The sequence below is a fragment of the Agelaius phoeniceus genome, chromosome 20 (genome assembly GCF_051311805.1).
Source record: "Agelaius phoeniceus isolate bAgePho1 chromosome 20, bAgePho1.hap1, whole genome shotgun sequence".
NCBI lineage: Eukaryota > Metazoa > Chordata > Aves > Passeriformes > Icteridae > Agelaius > Agelaius phoeniceus.
In genome coordinates, this window is record NC_135284.1 from 11072133 (window position 1) to 11087657 (window position 15525).

The following is a 15525-nucleotide window of genomic DNA, read 5'->3' on the forward strand; positions in this document are numbered from 1 at the left end:
GATGGCGTTGAGTTCAAGAGGTGACACGTGCTCATCTGGATGGGCTGGAGAAGCTGCTCAAAGGAGGCGCCTACAAAGTGGTGTCTGACAGGGGCACTGAAGACCCCCCACGATACCTCTTCTGGAGAAGGTGGCCCCAGGCAGGTTCTCCTGGTGCCTCCACCGCCACAAAGGGAGCAGCACGTGTGAGATGCCAAACGCCACCCCCACGCTGCAGCAGGGAGGCACCAGCAGTGGGACTGAGAGATATTACCACACACAAGGACATGGGGAGACAGGACCTCTCCCAGCTGCTCAGGGGTTTAGGGATCATCAATCCCTCTTGGGTTTTGGGATCGGCAAACCTTGCTCTGCAGTAGGTCAAGCATTGAGTGGAGCTGGGGAGCAGGGCCAAACAAATGTCCCCCAGGGTGGCCCAGTGGTTTTCCCCTGAGCATCACTAGCACTGTGCAGCCTGATGTATGATGTGATCTTCATCAAAGACACAGCACGGCAGGGAGGAGGCAGGGAGAGACAGAGCACACGCCTGCCTGCTCCGTGTGCTCAGGGATGGCGGTGCCCGCTTGGCTGTGGCATTATGCTGCGAACTCTTGTCACCAAGGATCACATCAACCATCCTCCCCCTGCCTGCCCGCACCACTGCTCTGCCACTTGTCCTGGGCGTGCTGCAGGCAGGGCCCAGCCCTTTTCAGAAGAGGGTTGTTTCCAGCACAGAGTGTGTCCAGGAGGTACCAAGGTTTAGCTCACACTGTAGAAAGGTGTGCAAGCCAAGCCTGGGAAACAACCAGGCATCCTGGGCAGAGCTGAGGGCATCCCCAGGGCAAAGTCGGGCATCAGCCGGGTGGGCATCATTGCAAGAAATCAGGCATCCTGGGGCAGAGCTGAGCATTCTCGAGGTAGATATGGGCATCCCTGGGGCAGAACAGGGCATCCTGGGGCAGAGCTGAGCATTCCCGGGTCAGAGCTGAGCGTCTCTGGGGCACAGCTAGGTATCCTGGCCAGAGTCCGGTATCCAGGGCCAGAGCTGAGCATCCCGGGGCCAGAGTCGGGTTTCCAGGGCCAGAGCTGAGCAGTCCTGAGGCAGAGCCGAGCAGGGGCTCGGGCCGTTGCTGTCCCCAAACCCCCATCCCGGCGGCTCCCCGGCCCCGGTGCTGGGGGGATGCGGTGCAGGGGGATGCGGCTCAGCTCGGCTGCCCCCCCCGCCGCCGCCTCATCAATAGGCACCAGACCCCGCTCCCGCAGCGTTGCCGTGGAAACGGGCGGAGCCGCCGCCATTGGTGGCCCGGGGCGCGGCGCGGCCCCCCCGGGGTGCCCGGCCCGGCTCCGTATTGATGACTCGGCAGCGGCTGCGCCGGGGGCTGCCCGGGGCCGCGGCGAGGGGCTGGCAGCTCCCCCGGCCCCTCCGCTACGTCATGGGGCCGGGGGCGGCGGGGGCCTGAGGGCGGCGGGAGCAGCCTCCGCACGGAGAGCCGCGGATCCGGGCGGGGACGGAGCCATTCCCGGTGCGGGACGGAGCCAGCCCCGGTGCGGGGATGTTGCTGCTGCGGCCGCCCCCGACCCCGGTCCCGCCGCGGAGGAGCGCGGCCCGGTCTGCTCCCGCCGCCGCTCTGATGCCTTCGGCTTTCCCTTGCCGTCTCCCGACGTCCCGGGCAGCCCTGGCCGGTGCGGAGTGAGCCCAGCCCTGCCCCAGCCATGCAACAGCCGGAGCGCGGCGTGCCCAGCGCGGCCCCGGGGCACAGCGGTGTCCCCGCCGCCTCCGCCCGCCCGGACCTGGACACGCGTGAAGGCGCGGGGGGTGACACGGACGGCTGCCAGCTGTCCCCGGGGTCGGAGCAGGACGGAGCACCCCAGCCCCAGGAAGAGTCCTCGGGAATCCCCCGCGTCCCTCCGCCGGACGCCCAGCGGGTTCACTCCGCACCGGAGCTCGTCAGGCCGCTGCGAGCGATGGACCGGACAGACAGACCCCCCAAGGTAAGGCGGGGGTCGGGCTGTGTTTGCTCATTCTGGGGGAGACGCGGGAGGATGTCACCTCGGTACGAGACGGGAACGGGGAATTGGGAGCGCGGGGCTGCGGCTGAGCCATCCACAAAACCATCCCCGTCGGGCCGGCACCTGCCACAGCCGCTGCCACACACCCGCGCGAGAGAAAGGAGCCTTTGATGCCCTTCAGCAGGGATTTTCAGCTGCGTCTGCCCTGGAAGCCGCTGGAGCTGGTGCGGGGTCTTGCCGGAGCCTTGACGGAGCCAGTGCTGGGCAGAGCCCACCTGGAACAGGCACAGCCCTGCACCAGCCAAGGCTGAGCCATCCTTGCAGCATGTCCCCGTTCCGGCAGCATCAATGGCTCTGCAGGTAGTGTCAGGGACGTGATTCAGTGCTGCCCTCTTCCAGAGCATCCCCTCTCCTCTCTGGGGAGCCCTGGAGGGCTTGGGGCATCTCCACTGCAGGAGGAACCAGCCCCTGCAGGCAGCACCCAGGCACCTCGGGGCAGTGCAATGCCAAGCCCCTGCAGCATCTCCCTAAAAACAGCCCAAAAGGCTTCCTCAGGACCTCACCGCCTTGATCTAGGTCACAGAAGTTCATCAGCTCACCCTGTTTAGGACAGCATACCACCCTTTCCCATGGGGAACATCAGCCATCTTCTTGAGGTCTCCTGGAATCTGGGGAAGCTCTGTGGTGCTTTTAAAATAGGGGAGAAAATGGCTCTTGACTTTTTCTTATTGAGCGCAGGGGAGAAGAGCTGACCAGTGCTGGTCAGGGTTTAGCAGGGGTGTTTTGAGCAAGGCTGTGCCGTGCTGCTGAGCCCAGCTGGAGAGCAGCCTGGAGCAGCCTGCGGGAGAAACGGCGCCCCTGGAAACCCTCCGAGAGAGAAAACGATTTCACTGCAGCCCAGTTTGTTAAGGGTCTGTTCTGAAAGGCTGTTTATTGTGATAATAGGGAAAAACCACATTGAACCTTGGTCGGACTCTGACCCCAGCCCTGGCTGTGCCAAAAGCACCACAGTCAAAATATGGGGCAGCAGAATGGGATGGATTTCTGCTCCCACCCCTCTTTTGTATCCCAGTCGTCCAGTCAGTTGTGCCAGACTTACTGTCTTCGGAGTATCCTGGAATGGTTTGGGTTGGAAGGGACCCTACAGGCTATCTCGTTCCAGCCCACCTTCCACTAGACCAGCTTGGCACAAGCCCTGCCCAGTGTGTCCTGGAACACTCTCCTTTGGGAGAGCTGGCTGGCAAGGGAGAGAGTGGGTGCTCTGTCCTGGTGGGAGCCTGGGTGGGAAGGCTGGGATTGTAAGGAGGGCAGGTGGCTGGTTCAGAGGGGTGTTTGTGGGTGCTCCTGCAGCTGAACTGCACCTGTGGGGTGGGAGCAGTGCACCGGTTCTTGCTGATCCCTGCAGTGGGTCCCCCCTATTGGTCTCTATGGAGGTGACTGATGAGCACCTGCCATCCAGTTTGCCTTGGTCCTTGGGCTGCATTGAGCGTTTTCTTGCCATCCTGCAGGCTCCCGGCTAGGTGGGAGCCTTCCCATAGCATTCTGGCAGCACCATAGTAGTACCATCAGATAACCATGTACTGTGGTGGGACTGGTGGTGCTGGTGGTGCTGTGATGTGCTCTGGTGCCAGACTGAGGGTGCTGTGGGACCGGTGTTACTCTGCTGCATCATGGCAGTGCCACAGCGGCACTGTGATGTCATTGGGGTGGTGCTGGTGGTACCATGGCAGTACCATCTTTAATATTGATGTTGATATCCAGAAAGGTTACCTTGTGTTTTCCTAGGAAAAAAAATCCAGCAGTTTCTCCTGGAGTCAAGTGGCTTTAGGGATGTGAAAGGCTTCCAGTTCAGCCCCAGGAGGGAGCTCAGTACTGCTGTCCCCAGTGCTGGTGCTGCTGGGCTGTGGAGCAACAACCCTCCAACTGCAAGACAAGGTGCTCTGTTCGAGCTGGGGCCAACTCAGGCTTGCACAGTTCCCTTACAAAGCTTGGTTGCTCCTGGCCAGGCTGGGACACACCCCGTGTGTTTCACTGCCAGAGCTGAGCTTCCTTTAGGATGTTTGTCCTTGGGATGTCAGAGCTGCATTATGTGAACAGGACAGCTGCCTCCAGGGAGTCCTCTCCTGGTGTGGGGAAGAGCCTCCTGAGGGCTCATCGCTGACAGAGTTGATTAAAGATGTTGATTTTATGATGAAGCTCTTGCCGTGTGTCCCAGCTTCTGGCACCACTGCTCAGCCATTCCCTGGGGGACAGGCTGTGGAGAGGCATTAAGACTGTCTGTAGGTCAAGTTAATCTTGGTGTCCTTGCCTGCGTCTCTGCTGAGTGCAGAGCGTGGAGAGCTGTTGCCTTTCTCCCATCTGGGAGATGGCAGAGGAACTCTGGAGTTTGGGAGGTGGGATGAGGGGACACACCTGGAGCCTCCCATTCAGCCTCTGCCCCTAGAAGGCTCCAGAGATAGAAGAGGCTGATCATGCCCTGACCAGGCAAGTGTTAAATATCTCCAGGGGCTGGGATCCCACCAGAGAAATATTCTTCACAGCCTGGTGGGAATTTTCCTTGTTGAGGTTTGTGCTCACATCTCTCCATCCATTTGTCACATGTCCCTACATCCTGCAAGGCACTGCAGGCTCCTCGGCAGAGCAGTGTATCCCACCACGGCCCCACTGGATAATGCTGTCTGGGGGGTTGTCACAAGTGTATCCTTCCTCCTGGGCCTTTGGAATTGCTCTGGTCCTGCTTCCCAAAATTTCTGTGTGGACATGAGACATAAGAAATTACTTTGCTGCTGAGAATCTTCAGGCACTGCAGGGGTGGGATCCCAATCCAAATAATGAATATCAGAGGAGAAAAATGTTGTCTGTGTAGGAAGAATGGGGTTAAAGTGGCACAGATACAGTCTGTCTGGCAATTGGAAAGTTCCCAGAATGCTGTCAGATGGATTTTAGAGCACTTCCTACAAGAGCCCAGTTGCCTGCATCTCCCAGGGGATGCTGCTCCAGCAGGATCTGCTTTGGCCCTGGCAAAATCAGAGTGGTTTGGGAGTGGGTTGCTGAAGGGAAGGCTCCCTCCTGGTGCCCTACACTGGACAAGGGAAGAGGATCAAAGTTGTTAATTTTCTGCATATTCCCTGCATCCTTCCCTTCCAGGATTACTCATCTCCCCAAGCTCCCCAGATCACTCATGGAAGGGATGAGCTCAGCAGCTGACCATTCCCTGTTCCCATCCCAGAACCAAACAGGCAACGGGCACAGTTAGGGTGCTCTGAGCTGGTTCTTGTGACTTCTTCTCAATCGCAAGAGGTTGCTTTGGATTTGAATTTCTTAAAATCCTAGCCTCAGCTTCCCTTGAGGTCATGTGGAGCTGAGAATATTCAATAAATCTGTAAGCCCAACTGAAAATGCTTAACTCAAGGAGCCCTCCAATGAGTAGGAATTTAAATAGCTGCAAAAAAAAACCAAAAAAAAAAAACAAAAAAAAAAAAAAAACCAAAAAAACCCCCAGAACATGTTGGTCCCAGTGGGGCTTAATAAAACAAAGCAGAGACACAGGAAGAATTGTGAAATGCTGGTAAATATCCTCCACATCAAGTGCTCAGGCCAAGCTGCATTTAATGATAAGCTCAGTGCCTTTTGCAGGAATTTGTGGTCTTTCAAGAGCTTCAAATTTTCCATTGGAAAAGCTGGAAAGCTGTTCATTTAGTGTCTGAGGGTGTGTAGAGCTGCACCCTTGATTGGGAAGGGTAGGTTAGCAGGATGAAAGATGGCAGTAGGACAGGGAGAACTTGGGCAATGGAGTCAGTTCTTGCCATCTCTTGCAATCCCAATTAAAAGGTTGTATTCCATCATGCTCAAAATCTGAGTAAATTATTTTCCTTGGCTTAGCAGTGCACAGCCTCATGCAAATGCCTTAGTGCTGTTTGCTGCAGCACTATGGATGCATGGCCATCTCAGGCAGCTGCCTGCCAGGAAGAGCCAGTGACTCTCTATTTGTAGGAATGAATGGAAAACAAGGCAAAGTGAGACTAGGGAGAGGAAGGCAATGCTCATTTTAGCTCTTTTTTAAATTAAGCTCATGCCTTCTGTGCAAAGACATGTCCAAATGGTTTGGCCAGGTCACTTGTGTGGGACATGGAGGGTGAGTGACACCAAGCAGTGGCTCCTTGCTGTGTCCTTGGCTCCTCTGGGCTGGTGGAGATAAACTGGATTTGGGACAGGGCTGTCACACTGTCTTGCTGTTGGCCATTGCCAGACCAGGACCAAGGTGAGCAAGAACACTGATCCCAGCCTCGAATCACAAAATCCCAAAGTGGTTGGGTTGACCCTTAAAGCTTATCCAGTCCCACCCCACTGTCCCAGGGTGCTCCTAACCCCCTTCATCCAGGCCTTGGGCACTGCCAGGGATCCAGGGGCAGCCACGGCTGCTCTGGGCACTCTGTGCCAGGGCCTGCCCACCCTCACAGGGAAGAATTCCTTCCTATCTAATCATGCCATAGCCTGGGCAACTAGAGCAGGTTTTTAGCCATGTGACCCAAAATAAAATGTGTTCTTGGCCCCTGGGAAGCTGCCAGTGATTTGGAAAACAGGAAGAAGTGGGTGAGAAACTGCAGTGCAGATTCTGGGCAAAAACTGACTTGTGCATACAAAATCTGCCCCTCAGCTCCCTGATGTACTCTGTGAGGTGGAAGAGCAAATATACCTCTTCAGAGCTGCATATGTTGAGGAATCAAGTATTTCCACTTAATCAAAGCACACCTGTGATGAGGATGTTGCTGCTGAGGCTCTGTGATGTTGACTTTGCAAGCCATGATCCTCTTAGAGGGCTGTGGCTCTTCTGTATGGGCAGGGGATTTACTGAGCTGCAGCTCAGTGGCTTCCCAGGGTGAAGGCAGAAGTCTCATGCCTTTCTTGGGAGTGTTTCCCTGGATTAGAGTTTCTGTTACAGGGAAGATGAGATATCAGAAAACAATCATCCCTACTCCAGCCATCAAATACCAAACCTGGAAAGAACAAAACTTTATCATTCTTCACCAGGGGTTTTGGGGTATTTTGCATGTTCACAAAATAGAATTATCTGACCTATGGCATCCGGAAAGAGTCCAGATGCTCTGCAAAGACCTCAGGGTGGTCTGGGCCTGAGCCTGCAGTGCTGGGAGCTGCAGACTGACCTCTGCGTAGAGCTAAGCAACAAAAAGCTCCAGAAATGTCTTATAGTAAGCCAGTACGCATGTTTTAGCTCAAATAATTTGCAATGTGCATGAGTACACAGCAGCGGAGGTTGTGAAGTCTTTCTGTGTTTGCACTGAAGTTTTTCACACATTCCTCCCCACATCTTCTACATTTTGCGTTTTTTTTAATATAGTGGAAATAGTGTTGCATGAGCTACTTCTCTGCAGATTCAATGATTTGTTCAGCAGCACCCAGAAAATTCTGCAGTGGGGGAAAAAGACAGCTTGGCTGTCTTGGCTTCAGAATGTTATAGCCTGACCAGGTTTTATGGTGCACAGCCTGTCCTCCACGTGTTCCCCAGGCAGGCAGTGAAACAGCAACGTCCCCTGAGTGCAGTGGGGATGAGCACAGTCCTGCTTTACCAAGAGTGGAGCTTGGCCAAATCTTTCTGGAAGCTGGTAAGAGACAAGGGAGACACTTGTACACCAGTGTTTAAAGGGTAGTTGGGAGAACAGGCTTTGTACCTCTTTTTCACCATACAAAATGCAGATATCTTTCTTACAAGGTGTGTAGGGGGCAAAGACCCTGCAGGGGACACAGGGATGGCCAGGGGTCACACAGTGGCCCAAGAGTAGGAGGGTGATGTTGGTGTACTTGAGGAGTGTTGCACAACCTGTTGCTGCTGCAGGTTATCTGATAGATCAGCTGCAGTTTGTGGCTGCACACAACCTGGGATTGCAAAACACTCTGTGCTTAACACGGAGAGAGCTGGGTCACAGCTGAGGAAAGCCTGTCCAGGGCCACACACACCTTGTCATGCCTCTGCTTCAGGTGGGTCATGGCCATCTGGAAGCAGGGACACGTCTCCATAGACCACTGGAGAGCAGGGCCAGGAGCAAACTGGCCAAACAAAAGAACTGATGACACCAGCAGTCTCCAGCCAGATGAGAACCTGCACCCTGAGCAGCACTTGTCCCTTGCCAGTGTTGCCCATGGCTTCTCCAAACCCTCATTCCTCACAATTCCCTGCCCTATTTTCTGTCTGATGGTGAAGGATGAAGAATCACATGTGCAGCACCTCAGGAGCATTTCAGAACCACCTTCCCAGCAGCCATGAGGTATTTCAGTGTCATTTTCTCTCGTCTCCTTGCAAATCCTCATGCCTTTTGGATTTGCTGTCAAATGTGAGGAATTGTGTCGCATTGCACTCTGGACCCAGCTGCAGCCTTGGATTTTGGAGAGCTGATCCTCTGCCTTGAGTTTACTTTCCATTCACATTCTTCCCTGTCTCAGTTTTGCAGGAACATTAATTTCTCCCTGGTTGGGAGGCTGGAGAAGCTGAGCTCATCAAAGACAGTGAGCCAGGTCCATCAGGCCTATTGAGCTGATTATTCTCCTGGAATAGCTCAGTTTGTGTTCCTGGGATTCATAATGGTGCTTCCACAGAGGGTTTTAAGATAGAGAAAACCTGGTTTTGCAAGACTCCAATTTCAGCTGCATCTCATTTTAAACACCCAGTCAGGAGCACATGAAGAGCTGGCAGTGGTCAGAGGGTGTGCAGGAGAGGATGCCTGGGGAAATGCAGAGAAACAGCAAATGTATAGTGACTGCTCCCCTGAATATTCCCTCAATATCTTCCAATTCGTGGCTCCAGCACTCCTCATGCTGGAGGCAGGATTTTTGAAGTTAATAGCCTTGGATGGATTTTTTCTTCCATGAATTTGTTACATGGGGTGATAAAAATCAGATAAATGAGGAAATCACATAAATAAGGGCAAGTAGTAGTCTGGAAGGGATGGGCAGCAGGCGAAAATGCTGACTGATGGAAAGGGGAGTTGGCAGCACACAGGGCTGTGGGGAAGCGCCCTATAGGCAAAGGCACAACAGAGATGTTTGTGTCTGAAACCAGGAATGGTGCAAAATGCAGGAAGGAAGCAAGACAAGCACAGTGGGACACACTGCCTGTCAGAGGAGTGGCAGGATAATCAAGCTTCATCCCAGGCATGTCTCTTACATCTCCCATACCTTTGGCAGCACTGTCCCTGTTCCCTGGGTGGGGATGGGCTGGCTGCTTGCTGTGCCGCAGCACTGGGGCTGACTCTGCTCGCTGACCCAACAGGAGGTGAGGCTATTTTTGTCTTGCTTTTGACATGCAGTGAGGGCACTACAAAAGAGCAGCCTATGGAAAATAATTTTGTCCTGTGAGGTGGCTGATTCCCTTGAAACTGTCTGGAAGAGAAGAAAATGGATTGGCAATGACAGGCTTCATTTCCAAGTGAAGAGGATTGAAAGTTAAGGGAACTAATTACTAAAGTCAGGTGGAATGAACAGCGAAAGGGCTTTGGCATGGTGGAGGCTCAGGGACAATGATTTCAAATGAAGGAGAGGTGGTTGATTTAATATATCCAAGATAGCAGGAGAGCTGGAATAGTTTCACCAGGGTCACTCTGCAGGGTGTCTGCAGAGGGGGGTTGTATTCAGAGATGGCTCCTGCAAAGCAAACCTAGGAACTGGACCCTGGATCAGCTGCAGATGGAGAAATCAGGACATCTTGAAATTGTCAGTGGTTTATACACCTTTAAATTGTGTGTGGTTTCTACACCCTCAAATTAGGTATGTTTTCAAATCAGCTGTGTGCCTGCCTGTTTCCTAAGGCTACATGAGACCTCCTGTCCATGGGACTACCTGGTAAATTCTTCCTCCCTGTCTGGCTTTCAGCAGGGATTTCAAAGCAAGGCTGGGTTTAGACTTTGGCTGTTCCCCAGGGCTGGCTGGGGGAGCTCTGGGCCGGTGGGTGCCAGGCCGTGCTGCGGTGCCGGCACAGCCCCAGCCGCATTGCAGAGCATGGCTGCAGGCAGTGCCTGGCTGATTTACTGTCCCCCAATGGCCTCCTGCAAGTTTTCTGCAGGACTTTAAGGGCTGTGCTGAATGCTAGGTGTTCCAGAGGGATTTTGCCTGCATGACCCATTTAACAGCCTGGCTGGGCACCTCTCCCTGCAAAAGCCGCTGCAGCTCTCCGGTCCATTTGAAGCTTTCAGGTGAAAAAGCAGCAGTTTTCTGGCAGCTGCCATGCTGAGGCTTTTCTTTCTTTGCTGTTTTCAATGCATCTTGGAGAAACTTTGGGTTCTACCTGCCAAAAGAGATGACAGATGAAACGCAGGTTTCAAAGCCACATGTCTGCTGCTCTCCTCCCTCAGCATCCCTGCTGCTCTGCTCCTGCCTTCCTCTCATTTTAGAAACTTTCCCTGTGGCAAAAGACCATGTCACTTGTGTTAATTTTTAGGTTAATTTTTTAGTGGCCAAGGATGCTTCTGATCTGGGGAATGTGGCTGCCCAGAGACCCTGTCTGCTGCCCCATGGTGTCAGCTCTGCCTTGGCTCACAGAAAACCTCCTTGACCAAGGAATGCATTTGGATTCCAGCTCCTGCTGATACTTCTGTATGTCTTCATCTGGATGAATCACTTTGGGGGGAGCCTCTGTGTCTCTCCTACCTAATGATTTCTTCCAGCTCCCCATGAAAAGTACCATGGGAGCCCTGAGTGCAGGCAGCAGCGAGGCTGCGCCGTGCAGCACGGGATCCTTAAGGAACTGCAGAGCGGTTGATAAATTAAAAGCCATTTCATTATAGGAAATGAATGTTTAATGAGCGTGGGATGACGTCTAGACAGCCCTTCGGTTCCAGGCTCTCCGTGGTCTTGGAGGAGGGCTCAGCTGACACAGCCAGCGCTGGCTCAGAGCCAACAGGAAGGTTTCGCAAAGCTTTTGTGGCAGTGAGGTCCCCGCACAGGACAGACGTCCTGGCACAGCAAGGATCTCCTCCCTCGACGTCTTCTTGCTGCCGCTGTCCCTTGTGCCTCTCTGGGCAAAGCCCCAAGGAGCTGCGGCCGCAGAGGGACGTGCTGGCACAGGGGACACTTGGCCCCGTGCCTGGCCCCAGCCTGGAGCACACAGCCACACTCCCCTGCTCCATGGCACTTTGCCTGGGGAGGCTGCCACATCCACAGAATGGGAAGGCACATGCCAGCCTTGTCATGGGCTCTGGAGTTGTGACACGAAACCTGGACTGAGCTGGGGACAGCCTGGCATGGTGGGGGTGAAGGGTTATGAGCCTTTGCATCTTGCCCTGATAAAATGGTTTATGGCTGCAGAAATGGTGTTTCAAATGCAGAAATTTGAATGTAGTCAAATTTCCCCAAAATATCCTCATGCTGTGCTGGAGGTGCTGATTGTCCCCTACTGAAACCCCATGCTGCTGATGTCAGAAGTCCAGGCCGGCTGGTGGGGGAGGCAGGAGCACATCAGCTCCTCCTCAAAAGCTCTCCTGCTCCCATCCCAGCACAGAGGCTGCTGGCTCATGGTGCTTGCCCTGTCTCAGGGCAACCACAGGCAAGAATTTTGAGGCCTCTCGGCTGTGGCAAAGAGATGGAATTAATGCACTTTGACTTCATTGCAGGGCTCCCTGCTTGGCTCTGGGGGTGGCAGCAGGGGACCAGCCTAAGGCACTGCCATGCACAGGACAGGAGATCCTGGTAGGACCCCTCTCTCCATGAACCTGCCCTATTTTGTCTCCTCTTTGTCACCTGCAGTGCCCCCTGTGTGGATTCCCAGGCCGAGGAAGTGCTTTGTTGTTCATGGAACTGGTGATGGGGGAAATGGTCTCTGGGACACCTCACTGTACCTGTAAAGCTACAGGGATAGGACTGATGTTGCAGGAGCTGGTACTGGGCACAGTGCTGTTGCACATGGCTCCCAGGGGAACTTCCTGGCATCCCTGTGATGCTGGGTTCAGGGATTTCCTTTGTTCCTGGGCCTAACCATCCCTGGAAGTGGCCCAAAGTTGTTGGAGAGCAGGAGAGGGCACCCAAGTGCTGCAGTGTGGTGTCTCCAGGAACAGATAGAGGAAGATGTATTCTTGCTTTGCAACCTGTGGGTAGAAGTACAGTCTCCTTCTATGGGGCATTTCACTCCAGTTTTCACAAACCTGGGATATCTGTGGGGAGGGTGGGCATCTACAAACCACTCTGTCAAAAGTCTGTCAGCTTGTGGCATGTCATATCCTGGTGTCTCAAGTGGTTGATGGGACTGGGGACACCACGTGAGGCTGATGGGAAGGGCTGGGTGTTGTCTTCTGATTTTTTTTTTTTTTTTTTTTTTTTTGTAGTTGTAGTTGTAGCTGTAGTTGTAGTTGTAGTTGTTGTTTTCAACCTTTCAGCTGTGTTTTCCCTCCCTGCTTTGTCAAGGCATTTCCATACAGGTGTGAGCGGTTGGGAGAGCCATGAACATGGCACCACACTAGGGAATTCAGTGGGAAGGACTTTGTGGCACTGGTCTCCTGCCCTATCTCTACAATGGACACAATGGAGAAACCAGAGTTGTAGAGTTGTTCTAAAGTGTAATGAGTTTTAGTCAGTCTCAGACCTCCTAGAGCTGAACTCCTGTCTGAGCTCTTGCTACTCAGAAAGCTTCGGCAGCATTCCTTTGGAAGTGAGAGATGTTTCCCCAGTAGCTTTGGCTGGAAAATTGCAGGGCAGAGCCATGCACACTGAGAAGGTCGCAGCCATTCAGCGGAGACTTGTTGGGCTCTTGGAGTGGGTCTCAGAAGACTTGCCTGGCTGCTGGGAAAACCTGCTGGACCTTCCTAAGGCACTGCCATGTGGCAGCTGTGAAGCAGCAGCTTGGCTCTGAGCTTTGCTAAGGCCCAGAAATCTTTGCTGCGAGCTGGCTCCGGTAGAGAGCCTGCGGCGAGCTGCTCTGGGCAGGAAGCAGCAACCACAAAATTCTATATACAGGTCCTGGCAGAGCTGCTGCTGCTGCTGCTTTTGAGGTGGCAAAATGAAAGTGGTGTTTGCAAAGAATCTTGCATGTCACCTTCTTTCGGAGCCAAGGCTGACACAGAGAGGATGATCTGGGGTCTGGCTCCTGGGCCAAACGTGAGTGCTGGTGTGGAGAAGAGGGCGAGGAAGTCTGGTTGCCTCCAAAGCCATGTGGTACTGGAGGCCACTGCATCCTTTAGCCATGGGGAGAAGCACACATTCCTGAGGTGCCGGGGGTTGTATTCTGCCTGCCTGGGTCTTGCTGGCTCTGCTTGTGTTTCACCTGAACCAGTTTGGATGGTGCCATGGCTCAGGACAGCAGAAGGGTCTGGGCTTTTTTCCTGGGTGGAAGTTGAAAGAATTCTTAAAGCTATGGAGATGGCAGCTGTCACCCTCAGGGTGGCCTCAAAGGCCAGTTGTCCCCCAGTGGACATGCAGCTCCTTGCCTCCTCTTAAAATCAGCCCCCACATCCCACCCTTTGCCACCAGCACCCTGACCCTGCCAGCCACTGGCACAGCCAGGCCAGGCTCACCACAGGGCTGGGGCTGTGAAGCTGCAGACCCTCTGCCACTGCCCCTGGTGAATCCCTGTGGTCCTGCAGGACCTGCCTTAGGCAGGTGAAGCCCTGTGGCCCTGCAGGATGTGCCCCAGGCAGGTGAAGCCCTGCCTTGCCTCTCCATACTGTTTTGCAGAGTGGGGCTGACTACAGCTTCCTTGTGAGCCAGAACACAAAGCTCCTGAGTGCACTGGAGGACCTGCGGCACCGCTGCTCCAGCCTGGCCGAGGAGAACAGCTTGCTGGTGAGCAGGAGATGCTGTCATGGGATGCTCTGTGGGGAGGAAGTCCTGCTGGACACAGAGAGGTCTGCTGCCAACTCTAAGAGATCACAGAATCACACAACATGCTGAATGGGAAGGCACCCACAAGAATCACTGAGTCCAGCTCCTGGCCCTGCACAGAGCCATCCCCAAGAGTCACACTATGTGCAGGACTATTGTCCAAATGCTTCTTGAGCTCACAGGATAATCTGGACAGGGCCAGAGGACAAAGAAGGTCTGGTGCTATGAGTCCCCTGGGTGCCTTCATGCTGCAGCTGTTAGCTGGAGCTGGAGCTGGACCTTTCCCTGCAGTGCTGAGCAGGGCTGGGCAGAGGAGGGGAAGTCACTCTTGTTTCCTCTTTAACTGGAAAAGCAGAAACACTGATTCGCTCAGCCTTGTCTGTGGGTGACAGTGCAGCACTGCCCCCTGCTCCCATGAGAGCCGAGCACCAAGGTCCTCCCCAGCTGCACCCCAAAGCCAAGCCAGGCTGCCACAGCCTGGGCCATGTGCCTTCTGCCCCCTCCCTTATCCCTGACTCCCCAGGTGGGCTAGCCAAGACTCTCAGGAAAGAGGGAATATTCCTCTCCTGCATCCTTCCTGGAGAGCATCACCGCTTACCCAGTCCTGCAGTGTGGGGGTGCAGCCCAGCCATGCTGGGTAAATTTGATTGCTCAGCATTTCAGATTCATATCACCCCATTCAAAATGCTTATTTTAGATAATTTTCTTACACTAAAAGCATAAATTCAGCATGACCTGCACCCTGAGGAGTTACCGCTTATCAATCATCTGGATTTTAGTGAAGCACAAGCCTGTGTGTCAAATTTTGACTCTCAAAAATCAGCCTCAGCCTTCCAGCCCAGGCACCCATGGTGCACTCTCACAAGGGCAGGGAGGGAAATAATCGTGGGGATCAGTCAACCTGACGTTTCTGCTGATGTGAAAAGACAGCATAACACATGTGTGTTTGACCTTGGGAGAAGGAGCCATTGGCAAGAGGTAGCTTATTGGAACAGACAGATAACAAATAAAAGGGGATTAAGAGTGAACAGAATCAATAGGAAGAAAAGGGAAATTTGCTTTGCAAATATCGTAAAGCCCTTTGTTACCTTCTCCTGCTCATGCTTTGGTGTCAAGACAGAAAGGACACAGATAAGCTTGCTATGGTGGTGCAGTACAAATCCTCAGGAATGTGTTGAGTCCTATAATCCTGGGGAAATAAACTGGGAAGACACTGGAAGAGAAAGCTCAAAAGGTGGGTGGCCAGGATACCCTGATGCTGGAGACGTGTTGAGTCCTAGCAGAGCCTGCAACAGAGATGTGGATGGAGAGGGACCATGTGGGATGGTCTGGGGTGGGGTGAAGGGCATCTTATGGAGACTGAGAGGTTACATTAACAAAAATACCAGGAAAACACAGTTTTCAGGGACTGGAGAGGCAACAGAGATTGGTGTTCAATGGTTGGGATAGTTCCAGGAGAACAGGCCAAGCTCTGGCCAGGAAAAGGCCTCTGTGCTCTCCATAGGTCAGGTAGAGGCTGAGATGTTGGCTCCTGAGCAAAGGCTATGCCTCCAACTTCTCCTTCTGCTCTCCAGCGCAGGAGCTGCTTCCCCCAGACAGAGGAGAAGGTGAAGCACCTGAAGAGGAAGAACGCGGAGCTGGCAGTGATCGCCAAGCGCCTGGAGGAGAGGGCCCGGAAGCTCCAGGAGGCAAACCTCAAAGTGGTGGGTGCCGGGA

The 15525-nt window shown here is 53.9% G+C and overlaps 1 protein-coding gene across 8 annotated transcripts in view; it reads left to right on the plus strand.

Moving 5' to 3' along the window:
- The first annotated feature begins 1272 nt into the window (after window positions 1-1272).
- The window catches only part of TSPOAP1 (TSPO associated protein 1), a 67509-nt gene continuing 53256 nt past the window's right edge, over window positions 1273-15525 (plus strand). For 5 of the 8 annotated variants that reach the window (XM_054646956.2, XM_077188732.1, XM_077188733.1 and 2 more), the window contains exons 1-3: window positions 1278-1971; window positions 13663-13770; window positions 15384-15512. In XM_054646956.2, the coding sequence (XP_054502931.2) occupies window positions 1693-1971; window positions 13663-13770; window positions 15384-15512 (516 nt within the window). In that variant the 5' untranslated portion in view covers window positions 1278-1692. Of the gene's footprint in view, window positions 1972-13662; window positions 13771-15383; window positions 15513-15525 lie in introns of all 8 variants that reach the window. The other 3 variants (XM_077188738.1, XM_077188736.1, XM_077188737.1) reach the window with 3 other exon arrangements.